At 39.5% G+C, this 16,953-nt stretch overlaps 1 protein-coding gene across 2 annotated transcripts in view; it reads right to left on the reverse strand.

The window, feature by feature from the left end:
- Positions 1-16,953, reverse strand: part of TPR (translocated promoter region, nuclear basket protein) — a 68,188-nt gene that overhangs the window by 396 nt on the left and 50,839 nt on the right. Inside the window, exons 42-51 of one of the 2 annotated variants that reach the window (XM_075528432.1) lie at positions 11,935-12,066; positions 11,736-11,826; positions 9,634-9,818; positions 7,099-7,167; positions 6,688-6,779; positions 4,610-4,716; positions 3,845-3,940; positions 3,564-3,720; positions 1,514-1,632; positions 634-726 (exon numbers count right to left, since the gene is read on the reverse strand). In XM_075528432.1, the coding sequence (XP_075384547.1) occupies positions 634-726; positions 1,514-1,632; positions 3,564-3,720; positions 3,845-3,940; positions 4,610-4,716; positions 6,688-6,779; positions 7,099-7,167; positions 9,634-9,818; positions 11,736-11,826; positions 11,935-12,066 (1,141 nt within the window). Of the gene's footprint in view, positions 1-633; positions 727-1,513; positions 1,633-3,563; positions 3,721-3,844; positions 3,941-4,609; positions 4,717-6,687; positions 6,783-7,098; positions 7,168-9,633; positions 9,819-11,735; positions 11,827-11,934; positions 12,067-16,953 lie in introns of both variants that reach the window. The other variant, XM_075528426.1, reaches the window with a different exon arrangement.

A 16,953-nucleotide genomic window follows, 5' to 3' on the forward strand; every position in this document is an offset into this window, starting at 1 on the left:
AGGTACTCTCTAATGGTTATATTACAAAAATATTGAAATTATACATTAACCAGCTAAAGTACAGTAAGTTTTATTCTAGTGTATAAAAAGGTATTTTAAAATATGACAATACATAGGGTATAACAAACAAATGGCACTATAGCATTTTAGACTTGCCAAATTTTACTTTGAATTCAAGAGGAAATCAATAAATATAAAATTCAAACACCTATTTAATAACATACTTATATGGCATATGAATGTAACTTAAGTCTGCAAGAACTTTATAGATTAGTAAACATTACCTGCTCAACTTGTAATTAATAAATCAACCCAACGCCTATTCTATTATCTTTTAATAAATAACTTTTATTGTTGAGAAAAATACAGCAAACACACAATCCAACAATTTATCTACAATTCAGTGGCTTAAATTATGTTATTCAATTTGTGAAATATTTTCTGAATTGTTCCTCCTTTATTAACTTAAATTCACTACCCTCGACAGCTTACCATCTAGTCTTTGAAGTTGTTATAAACACTTTGTAATTTATTTTGAAAACTAGGTACGAGTTGAAAATCTGTCCATCTATCACCATCCCACATCTTATTACGTAATCCATGGCAGAAATCACCAGTCTGTTAGAAATTTACCTCTCTGCCTATTGAAGTGACGACCACGGACACCTTGCCTGGGTGCAGCCTGAAGTCTCACTCGTCTGAAAGGCTTTGGTTGACTACTAGTATCTGAGAGGGGAAAAATTCATGGAGATACCAAGAAAGCAAGTTAAAAAACAAGTAGTTGTCCTGGCAAAAGCCAATTACTAAATGAAAGCCTGAATAAAATCTAGGTGTCCATTTGTTTTCCCCACTTAAATGTGCTTTCTTTTAAACAATGACGAACATTTAACATTCCACCCCATCCCCTGAAAAAGTAGTTTTAAAAAATATTTTTTGAACAAAAAGTGCTTGATGTTAATAAATATTTACTTGGTCCCTACAATATATCAGGTAACACAATGGTAAAATACCAAGACGCCCAGGAAATAAGCCAATTACATCTTAACATGAGTCACATACCTTTCTTTTAAAAAAGACATGCCATATCCAATTAGCTAGCAATTCCTGCCAACTCTAATTCAGAAGCGTCCTAATTGTGACAATTGCTCACAACCTCTACTCGATAAGCCTAAGTAACCATTATCTCAACCTCGCACTGCGGCAGTTGTCTTGGAATGTTCTCCACTGAATATTTTTCAAATTCTTTTCTCTAAGTAGACAAGCTGGTAGTTTTAAGCTTTAAGTCAGGTTATGGCACTTACCTGCCTGAAGCCCTCCTAGGGCTTCCTATCTTGCCAAAACCAAGTACAAAGTTGTGCTTGTTCTTCCCTCCTTTTAATACCCTCAAATCTCCCCTTTACAAAAAGCACTCTCAACATTCTAGGTTTTACTAATGGTCAATAATAAAATGATGTCTTTGAAAATAAGTTTGATGCAACCAACCTGTTTTGTAGCCAACAGCAGAAACACTTACCTACAGAAGAGCTGCAAGGGGGATCTTGGCTGGTAGAGGGAAGATCCGATTCATCAGACGCCTGAACAGGCTCTTCTTCCTGTTGGCTATCAATTTCTAGGCCTGCCTCTGAACTAATACTAAAAAAAGGAAAATAATCTAAGATTAAGTAAATAGAAAAAACTGAATTCTAGAATATCTCCTAAGTTGTTCCCAAACTTTTTGGAGTAGCTTAGGATCACTAACATGATCCAGATCTCCCCCATCAACTCAAAATTACAGACTTTTGACACTACAAAAAACTGTTAAGAGGCAGGGGAGAAGTAATTTCATGTTGATGCTCATTAGATGTTCTAATTTTGGTTTTTCCACTTGGGGCTATTATTTTTCCCTCCTTTGAAAAAGAGTTTCATTCATGACAGCCATAGAAGGTACATTATCTACACATTGATAATCCCATTTTTATGACAGAGTACAAAACAGTAGTCATAATTATTTTGTGTACACCAATAACTCACCATGAGCTCTAGGTTCTCATGAGCTCTAGGTTCTCTAGGCTCTATGAGAAATTCCTGGCCTTTGGCTAAAATGCCATTCTACTCTCTCCCATTCAAGAAAGTGTATCGAAAAGCAAGTGAGAAAGACAAGTAGTATAATAATTTGGATCTGCTCCAGCTTTAGCAATTAACCTGAGTCCTCCTTTAACTCTGTTCTGAAGTGGAGAAGTCCTGGTGAGGCGTAAAGAACTTGGAATCAAATACTATTTTGAGTCAAATCTAGGCTTTGCTAGTTAATGGTAGTGTGCCCTCAGCAAGTTATTTTAACTTGGTTTTTATTATGAATGGTCTCAGTAAAGTGGAGATAATATTTTCTAGAAATATGGTTCAGGTTAGAAATGAACAATACATCGTATGCAACCTCCTAAATTATGTACTAGAAAATAAGAGTCTGTGGTTTAGTAGTGGGCTGCTAACCTCAAGATTAGTAATTTGAAACCACCAGCAGCTCTGAGGAAGAAAGATGAGGCTTTTTACTTCCATAAAGAGTTAAAGCCTTGAAAACCCCCCAGCTGCTCTAACCCTATCCTATAGAGTTGCTATGAGTGAGAACTGACTGGCTGGCAGAGTTTAGTTTTGCGCTTTTGATGTTAGAGACCAACAACACACTTTTCTCTTTTCTCTTATACAGAAAGCTGGCCTCTTTTTATTTTTTTTTTAAAGAAAGCACCTTAAGTAAAATAAAATTCTTGAATTTTTCTCTAGAAAATCTAGGGTCTACTTAACCATGAAAGTTAAAACTTCTGGACCACTGTCCAATGTCTTTCTCCACTGAATCACTCTACCTCCTTATGATTGAAAAATAATCCAGATAATTTGTCATGAAAGAATTTTGTTAAGCTTTTTTTTGGTAATTGATGAGTTAAAAATGTAGCAGTGTCTTGGAAACTACTAGGAAAATCTTTTAATTTTTTATGAAGTCAGTTTCTCAGACACTAAACTCTAAGTGCACATAAACACAGAGTGAGGATCGCATGGAAGCCCACTACTAAATGGAAAGTGAGTCATTTCCATATGCACAAAAGGCGTCTTTGTGGGAGAAAAAGTTCAAGAAGCTACTTTAGAGAAGAGTACCAATCCTTTTATTGAAATACTTTGTTCTAGATTATACCAGGCAATTTTCAGGGAGACAAAAGTTTCTAAAATTCTGTCTTCTGTAATACTGACATGTACACTATTCATTAGGCACAAAGCACAAGTCTTCTGGAATAGGGGAGTTTGTTTTGGTGTGAGGAAAATAAAAAAATAGTGAACTTTCCCCAAATGTAGTTGGAAATATATTTTCAATCAAATCTGTTACTGAGTTCTCAATTCTAACAAAGTAACAGTAGCCATATTTGTATAATCTCTAAGTCCTAAAATAGATTACTAGATGTAAAACTTAAGTTTTCAAAGTAAATGGCTTGATTTATTTAACAGTACAGTACTGAAAACACAGCTGAAAAGTTTTCCTAAACTTAAATAAAAACAAATGTAAATCTAAAGCAAGCACAAATTACCAAATACACACTTACCCTTCAGATTCTGCCTCCACAAATACTTCATCTCCATCGTCACCTGCTGCCGTTTCATTTGTTGTGGATAAAGTGCCAGTGGAAGTTGTCACCATTGGGACAGACTGAGAGGCATGCTCTGAAGCATCAGAAGTCGCACTCTCAGTAAACACAGTGACTACAAAAATAAAAGGCAAGAAAAACAAATAAAAATTTAACTTTGTAGTTTCTCCAATATCTAGCTAGAAGTTGTCTTATAGTTCTCAACTTAAACACAATAAACACAATGTCCACGAGCCTACCTGGGGCTGCTACTTGTAGAGGAGTAGTGGGGACACTTCGGCCACCAGACTCTTCTTCGTGAGCGAGGAAGAGGGGTGTTTCATACATTCCTAAACCTAAAGAAAATGCTAAATATTAATGAATGGAAAAACGGAAGACCGTCAATTCACCAGGTAGCTAAAGAGAGTTAAAAAGTCAATTCCTGAAATGTACAAGTTTGATGTCCTTAATTAGGCCCTTCAAGCAAAAAGTAACTTCTCAAACTTTCAACATGATTTGAACAAAATGTAAGTATGCTAGCATTAATAAAGGTAGCCTTAAAATTAGCTAAAATGGCTCATTGTAGTTTCTTATAAGCTATCTTTATAGGATATTCAACTATGCTAAGCTTTATTCTTCACTAAAATTATTAAGATAAATATCAAAAGGTATTATTAGCCATTTTTAAAATTTAAAGATACTAGTTCATCTTTTTCTGATGCTTCCTGTTATCATTCAATATTTTGTCCACAGAATTCTTAAATATTAAAACTCAAACCTTGATTATTTTCTTCAGTTCTTTCAGCTTCATACACGCGGAATCTGTTTTTCCTTAACCCACACTATTTTGATATATTCAATATTTTTTAAAAATTGTATATAAGGTAAGATACATTTTTGCATATAACCTTTTAAAACTACTTTTTACATATTTAGTCATTTACTTAAACAAAAAAAAATCACATCAGAGAAAATATAAAATGCAGATAAACCTAGGTAACCTATGGGTTTACTCAGCAATTTACCTCCTTGAGAAGCAAGCTGGCCGAGATCAGAGTGACTAGAACTCGTTTGTGGCATATCTTCAGGGGGACCAAACCGGAATCTAGGAACACCAGCAACTTGTGGGGAACTAAATGAATAAAAATTTAATACAAATTTTAAAGTTACCCTGTCTACCAAATCCCCACTCCTAAATAACACACTCACAAAAATCCTGTGCATGCATATATGAAGACACCTTCAGTTTTTCACAAACTTGACATTTGTAAAACAGATATAGCAAAATTACCTTATAAAGAATCAATGTGAATTTTGAGCATATTAGTAAAATGAAAGGAACCAAGGGTTAAGAAATCTCAGATCAAGTTTGGTTATTACCACAACATTAAGAATATAAACACCTGAGATTGTGTATTTGCTTTGAGGTAATTTATGGCCAGGCTGAAGGGGAGTAGAGCGAATTTCTTATAGTGATCTGTGTCCAGCTACACTATGCTAGAGACAGGCAGAGGGCTGGACAGAGGGCTGTGTGTGGATAACATGCTGATTTGTTGACAGGTGGAGGCTACTGGTCCCATGAGCATGGGTCTAGTGGTGCCAGCTACAATTAAAGCCAGGCAGTAGAATGGCTCAGGTATGGACATCCTGACACTCCCAAGAATCCTATAGGGCTAGTCTGACTTCTCTCATTGGATTGAGGAATCTATTACCACCCTTTGCACCCATAGCTCTCACACCCGGGAGATTCAAATGGTCTGAACACTGGCTGTGAGTGCATTAAGTCAGCTCATCCATTCAAGTGGCCGCTCTAATCTGTGGTGGACACACAATGTATCTCCTGGGCTGAGACTGGCCACCTTGATGAGCAGGGGGCAGTGATTTCTTCCTGCGTTGGAGAAAGTGGTTTGCAGGGCAGGGAAGGAATCCTGCAGGGAGAGATCGCTTCAAAAGCTCAATGGCTGACTTGTAAGGGTCTGTTGCTAGAAAGCAAATCTCCAATTCAAAAGGCACCAAGATGAAGACTTAACATTAATGGATACTGGGGGTGGGGGAATGAAGTCAATAACATGAAAACTTAATAGCACGTTCACATAAATAATGTGCATGCTATAGCTCACAGTTCCTTGATATTTGCTAGACATCTGTATACAGACATACTGGAGACAACTGAAACTTAACAAAGTTTTGTCTCAGTTTTCATCAACTGTTTGATCACAGACAAATCCAGTCCTCTCGCTGGCATAATTTTATGAATTCAAATGATGACTCCCAAAGCCTATAAAAATGATATGATGGCTAGAAACTTGTTTTTTCGTTCTTTTCTTGTTTTAACTACACTATCATCCATCTTCCAGCACACAATCTAGAATGCAAAACTCAGAATTATCTCTTTACCCTGTCCTCTTTTAGCTAGACAGTTGCGAATCCTTATGGGCTATATACATCTCCAGTAACTCTTCAATACTACGTTAGTTAAGTTTCCAGACTTTCAGGAAGGAGCTCCAGTGGTGCTGTGGGATAAACCCAGCAATTCTATCAGTAACACCTCAGGAGGCATGAGGCTACCTGGTTCCATAAATATTGACCCCTACACAGGATCACTATGAGTCGAAATCAACTCAATGGCAGTGAGTTTGGGTTAAGGGGTTACACTTTGGGGGGGTCACATACAACAGTCCTCTTGAGGAAGATCCTTGAGCCCTCTTCAACTATGCTTCAAATTGTGTGGTCCACAATTTTGGATAGTTCCTTGAAACCTAAAAAAATACGCTCGCCCATCCTTGCCTCTGTGTAGCATTCTGGCTGTACTTCTTCCAGGATTGATTTGCTTGTTCTTTAGGCAGTCCATGGTACTTTCAACATTCTTTGCTAGCACCATAATTCAAATGCATGGCTATACAACCTTTTAATTTTAAATTATTGATGAAGTAATTGCATTTCATTAGTGTCTGTATAATTTCCCACAGGAATCATCCTCAGTTCTACCCCAAGTGCTATATACCTCTACTATACAGTATAGGAGTCAACAATAATCATTAAGCTAGTAGGGAAATGGGAGGAATTAAATTAGTCACACTATGTTTCTTTCTCCTTAACTTACTGAATTGCTTCAGCAAATCCATCAGTACGATGTGGCACCACAAGAGTTGGGGTACTTGGCACTGTTCTATCTTCATCATCAAAAAAATGCTGCTGCTGAAACAGAAAACAAAAGCTCAATAACCATGGCAGGCAAATGTATGCATTATACCAGGCGTCCTCGAACTACGGCCCATGGGCCACATGCAGCCTGCGGAGGACATGTATCTGTCCTGCTGGGTGTTTTTGCCCCGTTTTTTTTTTTTACTTCGAAATAAGGTATGTGCAGTGTGCATAGGAATTTGTTCATTTTTTTTTTAAAACTATAGTCCAACCCTCCAACTGGCCCCGTGTTTAAAAAGTTTGAGGACCCCTGTAAGATACAAATAGTTGCTGAAAAATGTACCATTTTTCATGAAAACTAAGTACTTACCATGCCACCTATTCCTGGAGTTAACTGAAGCCCTCGTCCCACAGATTGTCTCCGAGGCATCTGAATTCTCTATGCCAAGAAAATTATTACGTTAATTTTTTGGGATTAGCAAAGCACAAAAATTCCAGCTATTAATAAAAGTAGGTTATTATGCTAGTAAAAATATTACTAAAATGTTATAAGATGGCTTTAAAAAGCATTGTAGAAAAATTTCATTAGCTTTTAGTTCTACTTTTACACAAAATGTTTGATTATCTTCTAATATGTAATTTCATATTTAGCTAAAGACCATGTACAATCTCTGTAACAGAAAACGCAGACAACTAATACTCAGGATATAGAAGGTCACACTAAAAAATCCAACATTGAAGCACATGGTGAAGCCTAGGTTCCCAGGCCCCCTTGCCCATCATTCACATCTACATACACAACATTGCGTATATTTATATATAAATGTAAATTTTGCTTTAAATGACTGTGTATTCTCCCCCGCTTCCCCCTCCCCCCCCCCCAAAATGTGGTGGCCACACACATACAGCTTATAAGGTTGACTTAATATTTTCACTATGATAAATGTTGACACATATTCCTTTGCTTGTTTTCCTGTAAAATAAATGATCAAAAGGACTACTGTGTGAAAAGGTATCTATCCAAATTCATATTTTGATGGCTGCAGCCAACTGCTCGCCAAAGAGATTTTACAAACTGACAGACAACCCTACTCAGAGTTTACCACAGTGCCCATTTTCCCACACATCTGAAAAATTAAATATTAGCTAACAAAAGCAATTTACCAATCTGGCTTTAAAAGTCACCATTAAACAGTAAAAAAAATTAATTTTATAGACTCTACATAAATTAAAACCAACAGTTCCAACCTATTTATATATAAACTTATTTATTCCTATCGCCTGTTAGCGAGTATCCTTTTGAATTTTACGGTTTAATGATCTTTCAGTGCTCAATCAGCAGTAATGACTTTTGCTAAACTGTCTCTCAGTTTAGAGGACTTTTTTCCCTTCTTTTAAAAATCATTTATTGGGGCTAGTATAACTCATCACAATCCATCCATCCATCCATCCATTGTGCCAAGCACATTTTGTACATTTGTTGCCATCACCATTCTCGAACATTTGCTTTCTGCTTGAGCCCTTGGTACCAGCTGCTCATTTTTACCCCTCCTTTCCCACTCCCTCCTCCCTCATGAAACCTTGATAATTTATAAATGATTATTTTGTCATGTCTTAACACTGTCCAACATCTCCCTTCACATACTTTTTTGTTGTCCATCCCCCAGGGAGGGAGTTTACGTCCTTGGATTGGTTTCCCCTTTACCCCACCTTCCCCTGACCCTCCTGGTACCTCTACTCTCATTAAAGGTCCTGAGGGGAGGTTTTTCTGTCCTGGATTCCCTGTGTTTCCAGTTCTTATCTGTGCCAGTGTACATACATCCCCTGGTCTAGCAGGATTTGTAAGGTAAAACTGGGATCATGATAGTGGGGGTAAAGGAAGCATTAAAGAACTAGCGGAAAGTTGTATTTTTCATCGTTGCTATGCTACACCCTGACTAGCTTCGTCTCCTTCCCACAGCCCTTCTGTAAGGGGATGTCCAGTTGCCTACAGATTGGCTTTGGGATTCCACTCCGCAGTCCACCCCTCATTCACATTATGATTTTTTTGCTCTGTGTCTGTGATATCTGATAAGTGATCCCGCTGACACGTTGTGATCACACAGGCTGGTGTGCTTCTTCCATGTGGGCTTTGTTGCTTCTCAGCTAGAAGGCCACTTGTTTATCTCCAAGCCTTTAAGACCCCAGATGCTATATCTTTTGATAGACGGGCACTATCAGCTTTCATCACCACATTTGCTTAAGTTTAGAGGATTCTTAAATGATCATTTGGGATTATTTTTTAAGACAGACACAATTCCTTGGGGTTTTATATTCTCAAATGAAGCTATCTTCACCAACTGTGTTTTAATAACTACCAGGGTATTACAGGCTCAGAAACAAAGCTAGACAGTACAGCCTTTGTATGGTTCCTAGCAAAAGCTTTTAAGTAAGAGAAGGCTACATCTTGGGAGATGTGTGCCTCATGACTTTTAAAAGTGGAAACCAATATACTGATTGTGAGCACATGAGAAAAAATGTTCTGTTAAGCAAGATAAGTACACTTATTTAAAAAAACAACCAACTACATCTTAGAGACATGCAAAAGTAGATGTTGGTCAGCTGCTAAAATACATTTTACTAAATTTTAAAATCTACAAAATCTCTTTTTTTTTTGAACTTTAAATATAAGACCATATTTTTATTGGCTATGACTGTACTCATTCAACTTCATATACAAGCTCTAGAAAGCCTTGTCTTTCTAAGGGTTATCCAGTTTATGAAAGTTAATTTTCCAAGGAAAGGAAATCGGGCACTAGCTTCCGTCTAAATAATTAAATAAACATATGCCAAACACATTAAAAGTTCACTTAGCCTCTGAAAATGTCAAGATGTTTTAGAGATCACTTTTCAGAATGACCATTACCTGAACTGGTGGTCCCAATTCTTGAGGTGGGGCATGGATGGTCAGTCGTGGGGGAAGTGGGTGTGGTGGACGTCTTGGTGATTGAGGTGCTCGAGGGGTATGTCTTTCGGATGCCGATGATGGCTGCTGTTCTCTAGAAATCTCCTGGGTAAAGGAAGACTCTACAGTCCCTGAATTTCCTTCACCTATAGGAAAATAGATGCTTTATTTGAACCACTAAGTTTACAAAAAAGTAACAAATCTAGCCGTGATAAATATTTTCTAAAGGAAACTAGCAAGGTGTGATGGAAAGAACACAGGCTTTGGACCCAGCAATAATGGCACCTATACGCAGAGTGGTTTGGGGCAAGTCCTTGAAACTTTTTGAGTCTATCCCAATACATGATAAACATTCAGTAAATAATGATTCATCCTTAATAAAGCAGGCAAAATACCTTCCACTCAGACCACTTGTATCTCACTATAATATCTAAATGAGGTAATGAAGAATGGGGAGAAGCCTTAGGATTAACACTTTTAAATTTGATTTTCCTAAATTTAAAATTTTAATAGTTCCCAAGAGGTCTGGATCTTCTGTATTATGTGTAAGAAATAAAAAATTTTGTCTTACTATGAAAAAACTAAATAGGATAACAGAAAGAGCTCAGTAAATTAAATCTTATCACTACCACTTTTTGTCACTATATCTTCGGTAATTTTTTTTTTTTTTTTTTACTAAAACTCATCACTATATCTCACAAATTTATTTTAAGAGTAGAGTAATTCAAGGCAAACTGTTTAGAACACCCTTTGGTAGCTATTGGCCAAGCACAACATTCTTACACAACTTAAATTTATTTTTGGTTGATTCTTCCCATATACACCCCCCAAATAAGTCTCTAACAAATTTCATGCGCATCTATTATACACTATTATCTGGGAAAAACAGCTACTCACCAGTTGCCCTCAAAATACTTTTAACATTTAGTGAGAATAATTAAAGATTACAATAACACAGTAGCGAGCATGTGCGCATATCTCCCTCTATATTCCAACTACATGGGTACATAAAAATGGTTTAGCAGAAAATTGTATAAAATATCATTACTCAAATGCAAAGTAGTATTGATCTCCTTCTTCCCTTATTTTATCTCTCTTAAAATCAGAGAATACTATTATTATATGATTTAGCGCTTCAAAAAAATAAGCATATGCCTTTAATATCTTGCCTACTTAGAAATCTAGGTGTACCCTTTTTTTATTAGAGTAAATATAGAAGGCGCTTCAAAAAGTTTGTAAAAATTTCCATTATTTTTCAATTCCTTATCTCCATGAACTTTTTAAAATCCCCTCATATTTGGCTTTAATCTGCTACTATTGATTGTTACGTGTAATGTTATCTGTAAAACTAGAACAAATAGTTCTACAAGACAGTTGCTAATTCTTTAAATCACATTTAAAAAACATTTTCTAAAATGAAATCATTTTCTATGATTTTCATAAACCATTAACGACTGCAACTTTTCAGAAGTCATCTGGTTACTTTTTCCCAAATATTTATTAAAAGATAAGCATTGGTGGCGAAGTGGGCTACACAGTGGACCACTAACTGAAGGTTGGCAGTTCAAACTCACCTGCTGCTCAGTGGGAGACAAAAAGACTGTCTGCTCCCATAAAAATTTAATCACTTCTCAGCTTTTTGGCTAAGATCAAGTGTAAAAGATGCATTGATCAAAATACACCCCACCTCCCATGAAAACACAGCAAAGCTCAAATGTGCACACATTTTGAAAAATCAAGCTTGATTAGACTGACCTCTTCTGGTTATAAATGCTGCTACTGCTATTAGGCATCTGATTTAATCTTGCCATTTAAAAAGAACAGCAATAACAAATGCCATTTATCACACCGCAGATTTTAAAATATCTGAACCTTACAGCAATCTGATGTGGCAATAAATACTCAATGACAGTATGTTATTACTACAAAGATAAACTTTAATAGAGAATGGTGACAAAGCTAGAAACGACAATCTCTTATTGACAGTTAAACAAACCGACATCATATTACCAGAAATATCAAAAGAAAACCAACCCCTCCCTCTGAAACTAAAATAATCTTACCACTGTTCTGAGAATCAGCAGCTCTCTGATTACTTTCGCCTCCACCCAAACTTTCTTCTGTCTCTGTACCAGGATCAGTTCCTTCACCACCCTAAATTAAAGGGAGGGAAAAAAAGTGCAAATAGATTATCTCCAAAAGCCAGACCAGGAAACAGCAGCAAAAGAAAAAAAAAAAGAAGAGGTAATTCTAGCCAGTTACCTCGGCATCATCAGCCTCATATCCATCATTGCCATCTGCACTACCAGTTCCTTCATTACTGTCTTCACCCTCATCCCCCATTCCTGTGTCGTCTTCATCATCATCATCTTCTTCCTCATCTTCTTCATAATCCTAGTAGAAAAAATCCCAAGTATAAAGATCTAAGATATAGTACACAAAATGTGCACATTTTGTTATCACACTTAAGAGAACTGACTCAGCATTGATCAGAGGAGTTATCCTGAAAGCATGGAATTAGTTCTGTCCCATCGGATATCAAAACTGTGAAGCTTAATGATAATTGCAATTCAATTCTGAAATTTGTTCACATGAGAGCTTTCAAAGGATAAAGCTCCTAAATGCACTTTAGTATCAAATGATTCATTAGAACAATTTTAAAGGTGAAAGTGAAGACAGTAAATGGATTTTTTGAGAGGAAAAAGAAAAAGTCAAAAATGAGAAGTCAATACAGAAGTTAACACCAAACTAAACAGAAAATTTTCACTTAAAATAGACTGCAAGGAGATAAGTCAAATTCTTAAATAAAAAGAAATTTAGGGGAGACTCCAGGAAGATGGCTGCCAGATAGGTAGCTCACGCCAGGAGCTCCGAGGCGATCCGTGAGTGGGGAGAGTTGGGGGTGGAGTAGGGATATCAAATCTGCCTGTTCCATTCCCAAGACCACTCAGAGCATCTCTCGGACCCAGAGGTGGACCCCCACCTGATCGCCAGGGCTCCGTACAGACACCTGTGGTCTCTTGTGTGGCGCTCAGGTCATCCAGGTGCACGGCTGAAACTGCGCCCGCCTTGGCGCTCCAGTCAGTAACCCTAACCTGCCTCAGGTGTCCGGGGTCTGTGTGTATGCTCCAGCAGGCATACTCCCCACTCCCTGAAGATTCGGGCACCCTTCGAGGTCCAGACCAGCTGCTCTTTTCCCAGGAGGGGTGTGCCAGAGGGTGCGGTCATGCATTAGTGCTCCGCGCAAAACGCCAATCACCTGCCACATGCTCAGAAGGCTCAGCCAGAGGTGCTCGCCCTGTCACTGCACTACTTGCACATCTGTCGGCCAGCCCCCTCCCTGGGAACCCCCCCCCCGACTCCTATAGACGTGCACGCCTGTGCGCGCTCAGGGACACACACACACACACACACACACACGCACGCACGCAGAGATCCCCATCCTCCTGCCACACGGCTTCAGGCCTGCCAGGCAGAGGACCCAAGTTGGGCAGAACTTTCTGCAGCTGCGGCAAAGGAACCCAAGCCATTGGGGCTTGCTCACCGCCCTTCTCCCTGCTCACTCTGTCCCACCCTTTGGGCTCCAAGCGGTGCATCTGCAATCAGCTGTGGGGTGGCGGGCTCCCCCCTCTGCCTAGCTCAGGGAAGTGCCCCTAGCCAGAAACAGATCAATCACCCAATTCCCAATCCATCCTCTAAATACACTCCCCTGCATTGGGGCCAATATTTTCTATCAGACTGAAGCATGCACAGCTGCAAACAGACCCTAAGGGGGCCTAAAGGTGACTGTAGCACAAACCACAGGCCAAGGTGAGAGGGACAGCAGGACAAAGGTGAAACACAACCCCGCGAAACAGTTGGCTAAAGGCAACCAGTGTAAACACCAACACCAACCTCCCAAAGAGAGAGCCCAAGGCTCTGAGACACCGGGAAAATGGCACCAATTTCCAACAAATCGACCAAAAAACAGCAAGCTGCTTCCACAGTTTCAATAAGAGAAACAAAATCCAGTGCTAGAGGACTATCTGGACCTAAGAGCAGTCAGAGAAAAAGCAGAGGTTGATCTCCCACAGAAAGAAATCTTCAGAATGCTGCATGGAGCCATACAGGACATGAGGGAAGCATTCTAGAAAAAGGATGAAATGATTGAGGAAACTAAGCCCCACACCAAAGGGAAATATATGAGTTAAAGGGTGAGGTAACAAAAACGAGTAGCAAACTCACGAACTCGCCCAGAGAATGGAGGAGTCAGAGAAATGCACCAGTGACCTAGAGGATTCATAAGCATAAATTAATAAATGTGATAAAAAGTCTAACAAGTCCATCAGAGAAGCTGAAGAAAACCTCAGAGCTATATCTGACACTATGAGAAGGAACATCAGAATTATCGGCCTGCCGGAGGAATGCACATCAAGGAAACAAGCATCCATAATAGTGATGGAATGCTTGGAGGAAAACTTCCCTAACTTAATGAATGAAAAGTAGGCAACTATCCAGGAGGCCGAAAGAATGCCAGCTAGACTGAATCCCCAGAAGTCACCAAGACATATAGTTGATAAACTATCCAACTTTGAGGAAAAGGAGAAAATTATGAGACCACTTAGGGAAAAATGGGCAACCACACATAAAGGCAAGCAGATAAAAATATGCTCAGACCTGTCAGCAGACACTAAAAAGAAGAGGAGACAGTGGAGCAGCATATTCCGAAAATTGCAGGAAAATAATGCAAACCCAAGAATAATCTCTCCAGCCAAATTATCTATCAAAATTGAGGGAGAAGTCAGTCTTCCCAGAGAAGGAAAACCTCAAAGAATGCGCTAAAAGGAATCCAGCACTACAAAAGAGCCTCACTGACCCAGTATGGGCAGAAGAACACCACTCACCAAGCACATACAAGAGACTGCCACCCAGAGACCATCAAAGGGAAAACAGTCCCCAAGATAGGACTGGCTCAACGATGGAAAGAAGGCAAGAATGAACCACAAACACACATACGCACAACCCACAGAAATGAAAAGGAGGTAGGAAAACACCCAACACAAGAGAGATAAAATGACATCACAGGGTCCACAGATAGATGTAATAACCCTGAATATTAATGGTTCGAACTCCGGCCTTAAGAGGCAGAGGCTAATAGACTGGCTTGGAAAACTCAAACCCTCGATCTGCTGCCTACAGGAGACACATCTCAACATTACAGATAAAAACAGGCTGAGAATCAAAGGCTGGAGAAATACCAGGCAAACTCTAATTCAAAAAAACCAGGGGTTGCAACCCTAATCTCAGATAAAATCGACCTCAAAGTGCAAACCATAGAAAGAGGTAAGGATGGACACTATACAATGCTCAAGGGACCATTACATAAAGAACCAATAAGCGTTCTAAACAGGGGGCATGGCCTGGGGGCATGCAGCAGAGCGGCGGGGAAAGCAGAGCAATGAAGTCCCCAGGGATAGAGGCGGTGCCAGGGCATGGCACCCCATCAGGCGTGACTGGAAAGCACCTGTGAAGGAAAACAAATAGACCCTGAACTATTCATACTTTTTGTGTGTATGTGTGTTGTTGCTATTGTTTTACTTTCTGTTGTTGCTTCATGGTACTCAATCTTGTGATAGTACATAGCATGTCTACCTGGAAGGGATAGGCGGAATACTCAAGCCAGAAGAGAGAACAACAGGATGACAGTTCGGGGGGACATGGGGATAGGGGAAGCGGGGGAAAAGAAGAGGGTGTTGACAAGCTCAGGGACAAGGGAATAACAAGGGATCCAAAATCAGTGTCAAGAAGGCTGTGGGAGGTCTGGCAGGGCTGGATCAAGGGCAATGTAACCGAGAGGAATTCCTAAAACCCAAATGAAGGCAGAACATTATAGTGGGACAAGAGGAAAGTACAAAGAAACAGAGGAAAGAACTAAGAGGCAGAAGGTAGTCACAGAGACTTAAATACAGACATATAAAGATGTAAATATATTGATCTATGACAAGGGGGAAATAGATCTATATACATAAATTTATAGGTTGAGTATTAAGGAAACAGATGGACAGTGGGCTCCTGCTCAAGTATTCCCTCAACACAAGAGCACTTTGCTCTAACAATTCGGCAGTCTGAGATGCTCACCTGCCTGGTACGATCGCTGATGACAATGGGTGCACAAGCAAATGTGGTAAAGAAAGCTGATAGTACCCAGCTACCAAAAGATACAGCACCTGAAGTCTTAAGGACCTGAAGATAAACAAGCAGCCATCTAGCTGTGACACAACAAAACCCACTTGGAAGAAGCACACCGGCCTGTCCAGACTCGATCTCTGAGGACAAAGTGGGTGGAAAAGCAAAAGTTGCGAACAAAGCTGATGGTGCCCGGCAATCACATGATATAGCATCAGGGGCTTTAAAGGCTTGAAGACAATCAGGCGGCCATCTAGCTAAAAAACAACAAAGCCCACATGGAAGAAGCACACCAGCCTACCCCGACACAAATGCTGAAGACAAAGCAGATGCACAGGCAAATGTGGTGAAGAAAGCTGATGGTTCCCGGTTATCAAAAGATATAGAATCTGGGTCCTATAGGCTGGAAGAAAAACAAGGGGCCATCTAACTGAGACAAAATAAAGCCCACATGGAGAATGCATACCAGCCTGTGAGATGAGAAATCATCGAAGGGATCAAGTATCAGGCATCAAAGACCAAAAAAAAAAAAAAAATCATAGCACTGTGAATGAGGGGGAGGTGCAGCGTGGGAACCCAGGGCCCATCTGGGGGAAATTGGATATTCCCTTGCAGAAGGGCTGCGGGAGGAGATGAGCAAGTCAAAGTGCAGTGTAGCAACGATGAAACATACAATTTTCTTCTAGTTCTTAAATGCTTCCTCCCCTCCACTATCATGGTCCCAATTCTACCTTACATAACCAGCTGGACCGGAAGATGCACACTGGCACAGATAAGAACTGGAAATACAGGGAATCCAGGACAGATGAACCCCTCAGGATCAGTGGTGAGAGTGGTGATATCGGGAGGGTGGAGGGAGAAAGGGGGAACAGATGACAAGGTCTACATATAACCTCCTCCCAGGAGGACAGACAGCGGAGAACTGGGTGAGGGAGACGTCGGATGGTGTAAGTCATGATAAAAAACAATTATTTATAAATTATTAAGGGCTCGGGGGGAGGGAGGAGTGGAGAGGGAGGGGAAACATGAGGAGCTGATACCAAGGGCTCAAATAGAAAGCAGGTGTTTTGAGAATGATGATGGCAACACATGTACGAATATGCTGGGCACAAATGA

This window comes from Tenrec ecaudatus, chromosome 1 (assembly GCF_050624435.1).
Source record: "Tenrec ecaudatus isolate mTenEca1 chromosome 1, mTenEca1.hap1, whole genome shotgun sequence".
Classification (NCBI taxonomy): Eukaryota; Metazoa; Chordata; class Mammalia; order Afrosoricida; family Tenrecidae; genus Tenrec; species Tenrec ecaudatus.